Consider the following 16,629-nt stretch of genomic DNA (forward strand, 5'->3'; position numbering starts at 1 on the left):
GACACTTTGACATGTGGCCGGAGGTGGCTGGGAACAACCCCCAATCTTGTGGTTGAGGGCCGACTCTCTCTATATTCTGAGCCATATGCCCCCCGCCAACTTCTCTGCATTGGCTTCCTGTAAAATCCAGGATTGAATTTAAAATCCTTCCTCTGACCTACAAAGCTCTTAATAGTCAGGCACCATCATATTATATTAAAGAGCTCATAGTACGCTATTGCACCACCAGAGCACTGCGCAGGGTTACTTGTGGTTTGAGTCTCCAAACATAGAATGGGAGCCAGGGCCTTTAGCTATCAGGCTCCTCTCCTATGGAACCAGCACCCAGTCTGGGTTTGGGAGGCAGACATCGTCTCCACGTTTAAGAGTAAGCCTTAAGGCTCAAAAAAAAAAAAACACACCGAAGCGACACCGACTTCAACGTACGTTCTGCGCGTGCGCGAGACGTAATACGTCTTCAGGCAGCGCTAATCTGTATTGTCGGCCAAAAAATTTAAACCGGAAATGAGTGAACATCTCTCTAGACCTAGTAACACAGAGCATGCTGTCATCAGTCATTGTTTTCATCAGAGAGTGTTGATAGTAGTCAAGAAGGATCATTGTTGTCATTACTCGCTGAGAGAAAGAAAATACGATGGCTATTAATAAGAAGATACTGGGGGTGTCAGCTCCGGTTTTCTCATGCACTGATTCGCTAGTCAAGGGTTAGCACTCCACCAATCAGATTGGTCATTGAGTCCAACTGCCCACTAGCCGATTCAACAAGTCAAATCGGCCAAAATGAACGCCGACGGCTCCTCCGACTGACAACGGCCCGGAACAAACCGAACAGACTCCAGTCACCGACCTCGCCATACTGTCCAACGGCCGATAATCGGGTTGGTGTGTCAGCGCCTTTAAACTCTCCTCTTTGATAAAGCTTATAGTTAGGGCTGGTCAGGTTTGCCTTGGACCAGCTCTTAGTTTTTATGCTATAGTTTTACACTGCCAGGAGACTTCTTATTACCTTGGATTGTGGTGGCACCTGGATCATGGTTGCAGCTGCTGTAGTGGTCCTGCTCGACACCCTGCTACGCCCTGCACTGCTGCTACTTTTAATAATAGTAATAGTTACATTATCTTTAGTGAAGACAGTGCTTAAGCAATCAGAAAAAAACACTGTACATTTTATTTGTAATGTATTAAATGATGATAATGAAGGCCATAAGTTGAAATATGTAGTTAAAACAAAGTAGTTCAGCATACTACAAATGGAGTTTTTTTTTTGGCAGACTTTTTCCCTTCTCCGTGCACCTTGGAAGTAGGTGAAGTTGTATCGTTAATCCCATCTCTGGCTCTATAATTATGATTATGAGATATATCTGCTTTAATGTACATTAATCTTCACAACAGCATGTGGACTGTCAGCCTGTGAGCACTCATCTAACTCTAACCGGCTCAGTGTGTTGACTGGAGACTTACCTGGTAATCTGATGCAAGCTGCTCTGTTAAAGGAGCTGTTCAGGTGAATTGAAGAGTTGGAGGAGGGAACTAACAGTGACCTATAATGCAGGAATATCCTGCAGTTGATCCACTTATCTGGTTCAGGATTTAATGTATGATGTACCTACAGTGAAAAACCTATTCATGTTACTTCTGCTTTTTACTGTTCTGTTACAGTAAATGTCTGCCACAGAAAAGACAGCATCACCATCTAGCGACAGTACAAGGTGTTGCCGACTCAATACTCATTGATTGGCTTGTATAAGGGCTCACTGGCTTAATAAACACAAATCGATTTTATGTGATGAAGGCTTGTAATGAAAAGCAGGCGTTACATGGCATCATAGCTTAAATGACTAATCAACTGATCATGATACATCAGCAAAACAAACAAAAAAATCACACAAGCACACATACAAATGAGACAGAATGCCATAGACAAGACCAACAAACTGTGATTGATGAGATTTTATTTGGAAAAAAATAAGTCAAGCATAACTTTCTCTCAGTACATACAGTACAGTTAAAAAACAGTGTTATCAAACCCCATTCAGATTGTCACAGCGAGAGGAAACAACAGTTACAATGTTGTTGTCTGTTTTGATTCAAATGAAGCATTAACTAACACATGTATTTGTCTAATGGGGCTCTGTTAGTTGATGTTAAAAGCAACAACGTATAGTACACTCAATGTCCAACTGAATGATATGGCAGGAATCAGAGAAAACAGCTGTACAGAAAATGATTTCCATGCAACAGGTTGTGGGAGTACAGAATCATAAGAAGATGACAAAAACAAAGAATGCACAACTTGCACAGGAAGATGGAAACATTTTGTCCATTGTGACATATCCTAGCTCCTGCAAAATGTTTCAACAGCCCATTTTGATGTAGCTACAAAATATGTATGACGGTTGGACATCAACACAAAACAAATTAAACACTGATACACACAAACGGTATGGACTGGAATTGCGGGATGGCTTCATATCGATTTCCAATGTAACTGCACTTCCACATTCATAGACCTTTTGTGACGCTACAAGTTTGTTATAGGATTTACATTGGGTTTTCTTTTTCCACCCCTTTAAGTGGCCGTTTGCTAAACCCCTATCCCAAACAATGATTGTCCAATCATTGCTAAGCAAACATAACTAAGCGCTGCTTAGTACCTAGCGTAAGAGATATATAAACAGAGATGTGAGATGTGTCTTTGCCGCAGCCATCTGACCGTTCTGTATGGAGGAAATATTTATTCATAATTCAAATTGAAAGTCCAAAGAGAAATTGAAAGTCCAAAGAGAAAACAAAGCGAGATCAAATTAAAAATGTTATTATATTTTTTAAATTTTCCATTTGGCTTTGGCTTTTGAATTTAATATTTGGCTTTTGAATTTCAATTTAACATTGGCTTTTAATTTTCATTTAATATTTGGCTTTTGAATTTCAATTTAACATTGGATTTTAATTTTCTTTTAATATTTGCCTTTTGAATTTCAATTTAACATTGGATTTTCATTTGGATTTAATATTTGGCTTTTGAATTTCCATTTAACATTGCCTTTTTGTTTGGACTTGACACATGTCAATGTAAATGAGGAGGCGTGGCCCAAAGGCTGGTGGGAGGGTCTGAAATGAAAGGGGTGCAGAGGCACCTTATGAGCAGCAGGGGGAGCAGACCGCTGAGGAGCGTCTGTCTGCAGCTTCTCGCTGGCTGGCCTCTTGTTTCACATGATAGAAAATGATGATGTAGGCGAAACACAAACAACATTTCATGCAACAACAGTGAAGTTTTCATGTAGTTACTTTAATTGGGCCCGTGTTAGTGAGGACTAGATTAGGACTGTATTTAAAGCTGATTCTGGTTCCCAACTTCGCCCCACCTGTGTCGGTTTAAAACACGACTCAGACAACTTCTCTCTTTTGATGTTATATTTAATTAAGCAACAGTAGAAACATGGGTGTGGGTAGCTCTGCTTACGTGTGTTTGTGTGTGGTCAGATCTCGAGGACACACACACACACAACCACACACACACACACACACAATCTCAACCGGATAGTTATCGTCCGAACTGCGACCTCTCCTTTTTATTTCTCTCACTTTTTTCTCCGGGTGTGAGGTGCGTGTCCGCGCTATTCTCCAACATGTAGCCTACTGACAACAATCACTCCTGATTGACAGCCTTTTGTACAGCCCGTGTAGGCTACTTTTTCAGACTTCCAGCTAACAGCGGTGTCTGTGAGCATCACTGGCCGGCCAGCAGGGAGGCGATCCCGGCCTGAAGCTTCTGACAACATCGGAGAAAATGTGCAGTTGGCCATCAACGTTTGTCAAACTGCCCATATTCAAACTCTACACAGTTAATTTATCGCATAAAAAAGTCTCAATATTGAATTTAGTGGTGAAATAGCAGATGAAAATTGTAAAAAGTTTCCAGCTATTTGCTGCTACTACTACGGCAAACTCCCGATCTAGATTATAGAATTGATTGCTTTTTTATAATTTCCATCTGCTATTTCACCACTAAATTCAATATTGAGACTTTTTTATGCGATAAATTAACTGTGTAGAGTTTGAATATGGGCAGTTTTACAAACATTGATGGCCAACTGCACATTTTCTCCGATGTTGTCAAGCTTCAGTCTGACGGGACAGCCAGCTGGTGGTGGCCGGATCGCTCCCTGCTGGCCGGCAAGTGATGCTTACAGACACCGCTGTTATGTAATACAAAGCTAAACACGGTTTCTGAATAGGATGGCTGTTGTCAGTAGGCTACATGTTGGAGAAGCTGAGACACGCCGCCACCTCACACAGCCCGGAGAAAAAGTGTGAGAAATAAAAAGGAGAGGTCGCAGTTCGGACGATGACTATCCGGTTGAGATTGTGTGTGTGTGTGTGTGTGTCCTCGAGATCTGACCACACACAAACACACGTAAGCAGAGCTACCCACACCCATGTTTCTACTGTTGCTTAATTAAATATAAAATCAAAAGAGAGAAGTTATCTGAGTCGTGTTTTAAACAGACACACGTGGGGCAAAGTTGGGAACCAGAATCAGCTTTGAATACAGTCCTAATCTAGTCCTCACTAACACGGGCCCAATTATAGTAACTACATGAAAACTTCACTGTTGTTGCATGAAATGTCGTTTGTGTTTAGCCTACATCATCATTTTCTATCATGTGAAACAAGAGGCTAGCCAGCCTGAAGCTGCAGACAGATGCTCCTCAGCGGTCTGCTCCCCCTGCTGCTCATAAGGTGCCTCTGCACCCCTTTCGTTTCAGACCCTCCCACCAGCCTTTGTCCAAACGAAAAGGCAATGTTAAATGGAAATTCAAAAGCCAAATATTAAATCCAAATGAAAAGGCAATGTTAAATTGAAATTCAAAGGCAAATATTAAATGAAAATTAAAATCCAATGTTAAATTGAAATTCAAAAGCCAAATATTAAATGAAAATTAAAAGCCAATGTTAAATTGAAATTCAAAAGCCAAATATTAAATGAAAATTAAAAGCCAATGTTAAATTGAAATTCAAAAGCCAAATATTAAATGAAAATTAAAAGCCAATGTTAAATTGAAATATAAAAGCCAAATATTAAATTCTAAAGCCAAAGCCAAATGGAAAATAAAAAAAAATATATATATATATATTTTTAATTTGATCTCGCTTTGTTTTCTCTTTGGACTTTCAATTTCTCTTTGGACTTTCAATTTAAATTATGAATAAATATTTCCTCCATAGTTCTGACCATAAATACTTAGAGAAAAAATATTTTGTGCTGCTTTTGGAGGATGTTTTCATGTGAAAGAGATGCCAAACTTAACTAAATGGAATAACATTTCACAGGTGAAAAATGTGTTTTACAATATTTTAGGCCTACTGTTAGCAACCTGTTGAATTTAACGTTAATCCTTCTTTTTAACATAAAGTTAAGGTACTGTCCTGATATTGAATCAAGCTAATTCTAGCTTTTTTTTTGTCGTGTGTGTTATTGAACTGCAGTTTCTCAAGTCAATCCCCATAGACCCCCATTTTAAAAAATCAGAAATTCTCAGCAGAAATAAACATGTTTAAAGCCTGGTTAAGATCTCTAAGTGTTTAAATTATATTAAGGCTTAAGCCTACAGTTACTATCTATAAGGAATTTTGATATGAAACCCTGCATTTAAAATTTTAAAGTATCTTTTATCATAAATACATGTCTGGCATTTGTAGCAAAGCAAACCGCTTGAAAGTAGGTAAATAATTCAGCCTGAAATGTTAATGTTATTGTGGATAGACCTCCTGCCTCAATAGACATGCATTAGGAAGCATGCACTTGTCCATCCCAAAATGGCGGCCGCATCGTTGTATTGCTCCAGTGGATAGCAGCGGCCAATGAGGAATCTACGGATATATCTATGACCTAGAGTAGTCAACCAGAGTCAGTTCCAAGGCCAAAGGTTAAGGCTTTAGGTAAGGCGTTCCAGTATGTGTAAGTGTGACCCATAGTGTATATGAACCTTTTAAGTCTATTTTTAATGGAAGGCCATTCAAACAAATAACATATATTTCGTGTTAAGAACATTAACACATTAAAATGTGCCTTAATACAGTTTGTTTGTGTTAACACGCTTCATTTTTACACGTTAACACAACAAAACTTTTGAGTGCCTGTAGTTACCTTCATAATGATGACGCGCTGTTAGCCCATTCAATTTCAATATCAATTAACAGTCATATCCTAATCTGTGTCTTCTTGTACTGTTACCAGTCCTACTACTAGGCATCACTATGCACATTCACATGTCTGTGCCATCAATGAATCAGGATAAGTGACCAGCAAGTATGAGCACCATGCATAATGCTGTTTGCCTGATCTTTTATTTTATTTATAAAGATCTTTTTTTGGATAGGACAGCGATATGAAAGGTGAGAGAGAGGGGGGAAGACATGCAGGAAACCATCACAGGTCAAACTCGAACCCTGGACCTACGTCAAGGAATAACCCTCTACATATGTACACCCACTCTACCAACTGAGCTAACCTGGCCACGCCTGATCTTTAACATGGAATTCATTAAACATGGAATTTGGGGAAGTTTACCTGAGACGACTTTGCCAAACTCATAGGTAGGTCCTCATCCTCAAAGCCTTTTATCATGTAAAGTGAAACATATTGCCTGACAATACTCAACACATAAAAGTAACTTATCACTTATTTCTACTGTAAACATTCAAGATTATTTGTCACATGTTCATGAATAGTGTTACGTTACAAAGAGGCAGTGTTTCTTAAAATACTGCACTTTAATACAGGACGAACAAGCTACCCTGTAATACAAGATCAGTCCTATATTCCCATCTCATCATGCATCATGCATCATTAACTGGTAATTATGCAGATGTTATTTGCCTGGGACCTATTAGCATTAGCATTAGCATTAAGTGTTTTTGCATCATTATATGGCACTGAGTTAACATGACATAAACATAGCCATCAAATGCATATTTCTGATACTGATAATACTTAATGCAGTACTGGAATGGAAAGCTTGACAAGCATAGTAACAATAACTAAGGGGTGCGAGGCTTACTGAATAGTCAATTAAATATGTAATAGTTTTTTTTTATTTACTGGAGTATTTTACATTTTTGAGAAACTGGAGATTTGAACTGGAAAATATTTGTATCTTCAATAGGGGGACCCTGCAGAAAATGTTTGGGAACCACTGTCTTATATGACATTATTGATTAAGACTCAGAAATTCAGAAATAAAACCTTGAAACTTTACAAAAATAAGAGATAAAAATGGCAGCATTTTCTGTCACTGCACTGGCAACAACTGCTCTGATGGTGATCGCAACAGCACTGGAAGTGGGCGACCAATGTGGCCGATAACATGTGGTGTTGTATGTAGGTGTAGGAGATTTTTGGCCTGACTCTAGCAGTGGGTAAGTGAGGCAACAAGTACAGTTAATATAATGGATGGGCTTCCATATGGATGCAGGACTGTGGAGCTACTGTTTGCATTGAGCAGGAAGAAAGGGCTGCTTGAGTTGGAATTGGTGTTGAATTGTGTGTTGTAGTAGTCTAAATCAGGCTCGGATTTGAGGGACGGTGTACCTTCACATCCACGCTCAATCTGCCCGCTGCGAAACAAAGCGTCATTGAGGAGATCTGGCAGGCGACCGTTGAGGTCTACCGATGCCAAACAGCCCTGGTAGCCCTCTCTGGAAGCCACCAGTTTAGGCAGGCTGCCATACATCCCTGGACCAAGTCCTGCGATGAACAGATCACCTGGGATGTAGAGATAGATAGATAGATAGATAGATAGATAGATAGATAGATAGATAGATAGATAGATAGATAGATAGATAGATAGATAGATAGATAGATAGATAGATAGAAGATTTACAACATATATGACAGGCTGATCACAATGACAGACTCCATACAAGATATTTAAAAATTGTTGTAGCCTTAGGGCTTAACAACAATGCTAAAGCCAGTATTTTCTCCTTTGAAATTTTCATTCCATGACGGAATGTCTGTATTTGTTTTGGCCTGTGTGTTACTGTCAACTTCCCATCTTGACACCCAGGTTGCCAGACATAAATCGCCAAAAAAATGGGGTGCAGTGATAGTAGTAGCAACCAAACAAACTGTATAAGATAGATTCATTCTACACAACCTAGAAAAAACTTGGCATCTTTCTGAACAGTTGCATAACCAGAGATGTGGTAAAATTGGAGATGCATGTAAAAAATGGAGACAGCTACAGCCCAAAAGGACGTTAAGTTGGCTAATTTCCTCCCAAACAGGTAAGCATTAAGCTTCATTAATTTCTATCATGCTTAATGTAGTAGGTATGGTCATTTTCATTAATTTCCACATTAAATTATGTAGAGTTCCCAAATTAGTTACTCCAAAAAAAAATTGAGACACAGCCGGTGAAGTGATCCCAACTTGTGCTAACGCCGCCATGCTAACATGCAGGGGCGGTGAGTTCATTAGGGCGACATGGGCGACGCATTGCCAAACGAGAAAAGGAAGGAAGGGATTTTTTTCTAAACAATTCTATCAGTGTTCTAATCTAGATGTCTGATCTGCCACTAAATGTCCAATCAGGCTAAAGTCGTGCTTCAAATGGCCCCACCCCTTTTGGGGCGATTTCAGTCAGGTTGAAAATCGCCCCAGAAGTCTCTCATAGACTCTCATGTAAAATAATTTTTTTTTCAAATATCAGAGCTTTCAATACAATCTCTATGGGTTCCAGGAGGGCTTGCACTTACACGCTTTTGTCATACGTAACGTAACCATGAACATAACTAAGAAAAGAGCGGGTAGGAGCGTCAATCAATTTACTTACTACTGTCAAGATGGCTAGCGTTCAGTGCAACTTGATTGTCTCTTTGAAAGAAGTTCCTTTTAGTCGGCGAACAAATCAAGATAAATTGAGACAATTAAGACCTCCCAGACCAAATGTAATCATTCAACAGGTTTCTACCAAAACGGGAACGTCCTACACCCGAGGATTTTACAAAAATTGGTACGAACGAAAAACCTGGCTAGCAGGCTGCGACGTAGCCAATGCAGTCTTCTGCTAACCCTGCCTACTCTTTCACCCTGAAGGCGGCACGGCAGACAGCACTACTTGGACAGCGACTGGTGTATCTTTCAGAAAAGATAAAGAAACATGAGCTGTCAAAGACCCACATGGATAGCTGTTTGAGATTGTCTGCTTTGGGGAGAGTGAACATTGCCACTCAACTGGATGAGGGATACAGGTTAGCTGTCCGTCGCCACAACGATGAGGTTAGCAAGAACCGCTACATCCTCAACCGGCTAATCCAGTGTGTGAAGTTTTGCGGAGTGTTTGAGTTAGCTTTGCGAGGCAAAGATGAAACTGAGGGCTCCACCAACCCTCGTATTTTTCTTGGACTGGTCAACTTTGTGGCACAGTTAGATGAGGTGTTTGATTGAAGTTTTCAAGGGCACATCAAAGACATTTCAAAACGAGCTATGGAGTGTATGCTTATGAGGGAACATATTGTGGAAGAGGTGAAGTCGGCGAACTTCGTAGCCATCCAAGCTGACGAGACCATGGACGTTTCTACACAGACACAGCTGGTGCTTGTGCTGAGGTACATCGATAGCAACCATAAACGCTTTTTTGAGTTTCTTCCCATCTCGGAATCAACCTCAATCTCAGTCGCCAGTGTGCTTTTGGAGAGACTGAACGGTCTTTTTGCCGACGATGAGAAAGTCAAACTCATTGCGCAAGCTTACGATGGAGCCAGTGTGATGAGGGGAGAGAGGGTTGGTGTGCAGCAAAAGCTGCATGAGCATTTCAAGAATGCCCATTATGTGCATTGCTAGGCGCATCAGCTGAATTTGATCATGCAGCAAGCTACTTCTCGCATCAAAAAAGTGAATATTTTCTTTTCCGATCTGGGCGGCAACTTTCTTTTCCCGGTCACCCAGTCACCAGCATTCTTGACTAGACTGTTGCACAAAGACTGCCCAGAGCTTCATCCACACGGTGGAACTTCAACAGCAGAGTCGTAAACACTGTCTACGAGAATCCAGATGACCTTGTACAATGTTTTGAGGCCATCAGGACAGGCCAGTGGTGTAATCTAGCTTACTTTATATACTGTGTATACTGTGCTGAACATCCAGGCTAGGTGAGACACAAAGGCTAACTTAAACACTAAACTTTATGCATCCCTGCCCATTTTAAGTGGAACTGAAATATTTGTACTATACGTGGATAAATTGCATATACCTGTGCATCACATAGACTACAGTACTGTACATAGCCTAACAAACACATTGGTCTGTTTGCCTTCAAGTAGCAACAGGAGCCAAAAGACCCAGAATGGCTTTGAGAGAAGAGGAGAAGCAGAGGCTGTCTGAAGAGGTCTGTGACACCATCCTGGATCACACCAAAGCAAGGTTCTCTTTCACTGGCCACCTTGTGAGTGCTACCTTACTGCAAGCAGATATGTTTGAAAGGTACTGCCATTAATTTCCTGATGAGGCTATGAATGCCACTACCCCATGCTGAACAAGGCAAAGCTCAAGACAGAACTCTCTGATCTATGAGAATCCTGAATTCAAGGGCTGCTGTGGTGCACTGGCACTGTACCAGGTTCTCATGAGCTACAACCTCCAGGAGAAATTCTCTGAGACTCTGTTGAACATCCTCATAACTACTTCCATGACAACAGCTGAAGCTGAGAGATGTTTCTCAACTTTGACACGAGTTAAGACATTCCTGCAAAATTCAATGGGCCAGGAACGTTTGAATGCACTGGCCATGCTTTCCATGGAGAGGGAACTAGTCCTCAACATGCCTGATCTCAATGAGAAAGTCATTGACCGCTTTGCTGCATTGAAAGAGAGAACAGCATAGTTTCAGTACAAGTAATGTAATCTATCTCTCACTCTGTCCCTCTCTCTCTCTCTCTCTCTCTCTCTCTCTCTCTCCCTGTCTCTCTTTAACACACACACACACACACACCCCAAATCAGTTCACAGTTGATGTTGTTTCAAATAGTTATTTTTCATTAATTAAAAAAAAAAAGTAAAAAAAAAACCAAATCTATACAATTGGCCAGAATATGGTTGCTCATTTTTACAAATCTATACAATTGGCCAAAATATGGTTGTTCATATTTACAAAGCCATACAAATAGCTGTGTTTACCTTTCTAGAAATTATTTTCAAATGCTGTTTTCAGGCAAAATGTCTATCACTGTTCATGTTCATTTTCACAAATCTATACAAGAGAGCAGAATATGGAAGTCTATACAAATTGCTTACTACCAATAACTTGCATCAATGTTTTCAGTAGCCTCTATCAAAAGCTCCTGCTCACTTGTTGTGAATTATGCTCTGGTGCTTCGGTGTACTTTTTGAAGTAAGTAATTAATTAAGAATTCTTCAGTTAAAGTGCCCATATTATGAAAAAAACACTTTTTCTGGGATTTGGGATGTTCTTTTGTGTCTCTGGTGCTTCCACACACATACAAACTTTGAAAAAAATCCATCCATGCTGTTTTGAGTGAGATACAGGTTTCTGAATGTGTCCTGCTTTCAGTCTCCTAGTGAGCTGTTCAAAATCGGCCTCGGACTGTGACGTCACAGTCCGAAATGAGCTGGCTAACCACAACGTCGTAAGCGTAGCGCGTTAGCGCTTAGCCGGCTAACGCTAGCATGCTACGTTGTTCTCAATAGCAAAGCACTGCTACAACACACACAAGTTCACCATAATCTACAAAAGAACTACTTACATGTGCGCCCTCATTTAGAAGTCTCCCAGCTAATCCTGCCTTGTAACTGACCAAAGTTGAAGAAACAGCTTTCTTTTACTGTCTCTAGAGTTAGCTAGCTGACATGCTCTACATCTGAGCTACTGCGCATGTGCGAGTGCAATCAAAGATAGTAGTGAAGAAGAAGATGAAAAGAGGTCTCACTCTGTAGCTCAAACAGAAACCAGGTGAAAAGAGGATCTGCAGCAGTGAGAGAGAGCTGTGCAGTACAACAACAATATGGTGTTTTTTGAAAATTAAACCATGTAAACCTATTCTGATACAACATTAAAATACAGTTATGAACCTGAAAATGAGCATAATATGGGCGCTTTAAACTTCACCTAAACTAAACCTCACCATTCTGGTTTGGTCTTCAATGTGTAAAGCCAAGATGCACAGACCACACTAGGTCAAGCCTCACTTGTTCATTCACTTATTTGGGATGTTACTTTGCTTTTATTAAATAGCACTTTGGTGATATCCTACTTTCCAGAAAATGTAGTTCTAAAGATCCACTTCTCTCAACAATTTGTCTAATATTAATGCTGTTACTATTTATTGTTTAAAGTGTGTACTTCCCTTTACTCTAAAAGATTATTAGGCTGCACTACCTTTGAATATTGTATATTCTTTGCAAATGTTGCACTCAACCCAGTGTTTCCAATACATAGGTTCTATTTGGGCGCCGCACCCAGGTAGATTAAGACCCGCCGTTAGATAAAATCCGAATTACATTTTTTCCCCAATCAACAATGTATTTTTTACAGCGCACCCAGACCAGGGGCATACAGCCCCTCCCCCTCGTGAAGTCGCGTGTTCATTAGACATCGTCATCATTCACTTCAGGCTCAGAGGCTTTATGTTAGTAGTAGCACCATGCAGCTAGTGTTGTTGTGGCTTTCCGGATTATTTCTACTGATTAACTGTAAAATCATTCACAATAGTTGTGTACAAGCATGATTCTATGGTAAATAAAGATTGGCCTTCATCTTAGTAAAATGTAAAAAGAATGCATGACTCATGCTGTAAAATAGACATATAGTAATGCACAATACCAGTTATTGCAAGTTTTTTAGTAGTTCAACAATTTACTAGACATGAGGAGCTGTAAACATCTAACAGGTGTCAGGTCCTTTACATACCTTTCAGGTCCAGGTTCTTGGCCCCGTTGATACTCTGACTGGTGGCTGTAGCATCTACCTTCAGTGTGTGGGTGTTGCTGTTGTCCCGGGTGATGGCCACATTGTGCCACTGGTTGTCATTCAATGCCCTGTCACTTTTGCCCTTGATGAGGTTGGGCCCATTTCCCAGGTCGAAAACATAGTGGATGTATCTGCAAGAGAAATGTTATTGAGAGTGTATACATAAATACAGCTATGTATTCTAATTAAGGCGCAACAGAGCATGTACAGTGGAGCACGGTGCAATCTATATCAGCATGTTAGAAACTTGTGCAATAGGGCGATGTGCAATAACACTAGCACTCTAGCACAAATATTGGTTTGTTGTCTGTTTGTTTATTGTACTGTTTTACTGTTATTTTTCTTATTGATTTCATTGTGTTGAAAATTAACATCAACACGGGCTATAATCTTGCATATTTACAAAATGTTCATCAATATGCACTTTCCCTATTTTAAATAAATAAATCTAAAATCTCAGTTACAGCTTTCTGCCTTTGAAGCTGTTCCCTCTCTTCTCTGTAGCTTGCTCCACCATATACCATGCTCGCCGGCGCTTGTTAAACCTCCATCTAATACTCTGCCATTTTGACCAGTTGACAGTTTGTAAGATAGAAATAATGTGTAATGAATCTGGGGATGTTAAATGTCTGATTTTTCATGGAACTACCTGTTTTCTCCCAATAAGTCAATACACAGCCTATTATGATATAAATATCAACATATTGCTGTAAATAAAAATGTAAAGAGAAAGAAGCTTTTAATAAAGGGTGAGGCTATTTGCACCCCTGGCACAATTAGAAGAGCTATTCGTACCCTGTGGCAATTAGAAATGAATGCTATTTGTACCCTGCCGGTGCACACAGCAATGTGTTCTATTAATACCCCGTCTGGTACAAATATCAATGTATGCTATTTGCACCCTGTGCATTTACAGTACCATGGCATATATTTACACACAGTTATCCATACTACTCATGTATTACACCTTTTTCGAATATCAACTTACCCTAACCATAACCAATCCCACTTCTCTTGCCTAAACCTAACCAACCCAACCAGAGCAGGCATATTCATGAGTCTTCCCGTACCACACTGCAAAAAAACAATTCGCGTTCGCGGGCCCTGACTTGCGCAATTGCGCGCAAATTATCCAATCCAAAATGAAAAAAACTAAATCACCTCTCTAGGAAATTGAACTCCAGACTCCCAGACCAAAGCTCAGTGTTCTAACCACTCACCTAGCAATTCTTACAGAATGATGGACAACTGTTTACCACTTGGTGTCTTCAAGCCTCGGTTGCTAGGTAACCATACTGTATACAAAAATATGTACTAACTAACAAACTAACGGTTGTATGCTTTCACTGAAGACAGAAAGCGCAACTGTGGTATCCATTTTCCACTAGGAATTCAATTGTTATAAACTTTAGAGACAAAACTTTCCTAATATGCCAGTTTCTGCGGTGCTTTTTGTTGTTACATCACAGGGTGTGAATAGCTCAGCTGTGTGGCCGAGGCTATTCGTACCAGGGGTGCAAATAGACACTCCGTTTAATAAATCTTTTTAAAGTGCGTGAATAAATCCAACCGCCCCATGACAGATTTAAGATCACCATTCCTGACTCGTGACCAATGGTTTGAATCCTTTGTTGCATGGTGTCCCCCAATGTCTTCAAGCTATCCTGTCAATTAAAGGCCATAACCAACCACTTGGGGGGCAGTAGAAACAATCATCCTTAATAGTTAATATGGCCAACATGTTAGCAAAAGGTTGCTTATTTATACATCCAGCAGTTGAAGAGCAACATGATCATTCATTTGTATTGGTGTTTGTGTCCACCAAGATGCCAATGGAGTGGAGAGAGTGAACCGAAACAGTAAGGTTTCAGAGAGTTAAACGATGAGCTGAAACTCACTTTATAGCGCCTCAAAGTTGAGAGGAGCTGCATATTCAGCTGATCATTTACTGTAGGTTCATCACTATGAGCGACTCCTTTCACATTATCATTATTTGGTAGACAAATAGTGCCAGGTTTCAGTTTCCAAAAGGGTATCAAAACATCAAAACAAAACTTACCCTTTAACAAGTTCTACAGCGATAAAATCATTGCCATCTCCAGAGTTGAAGATTATGAAGCCGTCTGGGGAGGTGGTCTTGAACTGGAAGAAGAGGTGCATGGATGTGTAGGCCTGTAGGGTGGCCAGGCTCAGATAGCTGCTCTTGGATTTAAAGGTGACAGGGTCGGCAATAATAGAACGAATCCCAAAGCGGGCATTGAGCTCGCAATAATCAATGTCACCATTCTTGCACAGGTCGATGTAGAGCATGCCGTTAAATCTGAGGAAATGACAGGAACAGGCACTTGATATGATTGTGTTAAAACATAAAGTCTTACTTGTTCTTTAAAGTCTGAAAAACATACATTAGTCAAGAATAATTGTAAGTAAAGACTATAATGTTTGAATATGGGAGACCCTTAGCATCTACAGTTAATGCATTTTTTGTTTTGTCATTTGGGGGCAACTCCAATTCCAGCTAGCAAACACACTGCCTGATGAATCATTTCTTACAAATATTTCATTATCTGAATTAACTTATTCAACTGACACAGAGAAACAGTAGCATTAATTTCGTGTTGTGTTTAATTCCGCTGGACGAACTTAAGTCCAACAATAACTTTACAATCTGGTTTGGTCTCCACCAACTCCTGAGGAAAATATTTGGCTCTTAAGTTACTAAATATTCTTTACCAGCTACTCACTAAATTTGCCTTCTATACATGGGGAGAGTGCTGAGACTGGACCAAACAGTAAATGTGCTGTAAAACCAAAATAATTACCTAAAAGAAGCAAAATAATTCTGTAGCGCTACAGAATTTTGGTGACAACCCTCTTTGGATTTGTTACCTTGTAATGTGATTTATTGCTAAAATGAAAGCAATTACTGTAAGACGTTAAACATACATCTACATTTCAAAAGTGAATTAAAAGTAAGCACTTGAGTACCTAAGGCTCTGCAGATGACCAATGAAGCTGGACGGGATGCTGGAAACAAATCGACGCTCTGTCATGGTGCCTGTTTCGATGTTGTGGAACTCCAGGCGAGTGTGGTCGCCCACCATTTGGCCTGCAGACGGGGAGGGTGGAGGGGATGGGTTGAAAAGAAAGACAAAAACAAAAAGAAAAGAGAACACTGTCTGACACTAACACAAAAGGGCTGATTTAAGGAGAAAATTACATTAACATTAGATGAATGCAAACTGTCACTAAAGGTAACATATCATGCTTTCTTTGTAGCAGAATTACATACTGATCAATCTCTATGGCAACACACCACAGCATGGTGTAATACAAGGCACCACTAAGAACATTTCTTCAAGCATGAACCGAGTTAATGCAGGTAAGTACCTTCTGCTACATCATCGTCAACAGTTAGCTTGTAGGTTTTGCCGCGACGCACCACTCGCACTGTATGCCATTCATTATCATTAAGCTTTTGCCCGGCATACAGGGTCTCCGGTCCCTTGCCTGAGAACAATAGTCAATCACAAAGTTAAAGACATCCTGAGCCTAAAACCAAACCTTTGTTTTCCCACCTGTCAACCATTGAATCATTGGCAGAAATCCTACAAGCAGCTTAGTAGCTTGACATTTT

At 40.1% G+C, this 16,629-nt stretch overlaps 1 protein-coding gene across 1 annotated transcript in view; it reads right to left on the reverse strand.

Annotated features, from left to right (window-relative positions):
- The window catches only part of nrxn3a (neurexin 3a), a 260,386-nt gene that overhangs the window by 57,810 nt on the left and 185,947 nt on the right, over positions 1-16,629 (reverse strand). The window contains 5 exon segments of the mRNA XM_039786713.1: positions 7,595-7,768; positions 12,933-13,123; positions 15,052-15,312; positions 15,981-16,101; positions 16,383-16,502. Of these exon segments, the coding sequence (XP_039642647.1) occupies positions 7,595-7,768; positions 12,933-13,123; positions 15,052-15,312; positions 15,981-16,101; positions 16,383-16,502 (867 nt within the window).

This window comes from Perca fluviatilis, chromosome 20 (genome assembly GCF_010015445.1).
Source record: "Perca fluviatilis chromosome 20, GENO_Pfluv_1.0, whole genome shotgun sequence".
Classification (NCBI taxonomy): Eukaryota; Metazoa; Chordata; class Actinopteri; order Perciformes; family Percidae; genus Perca; species Perca fluviatilis.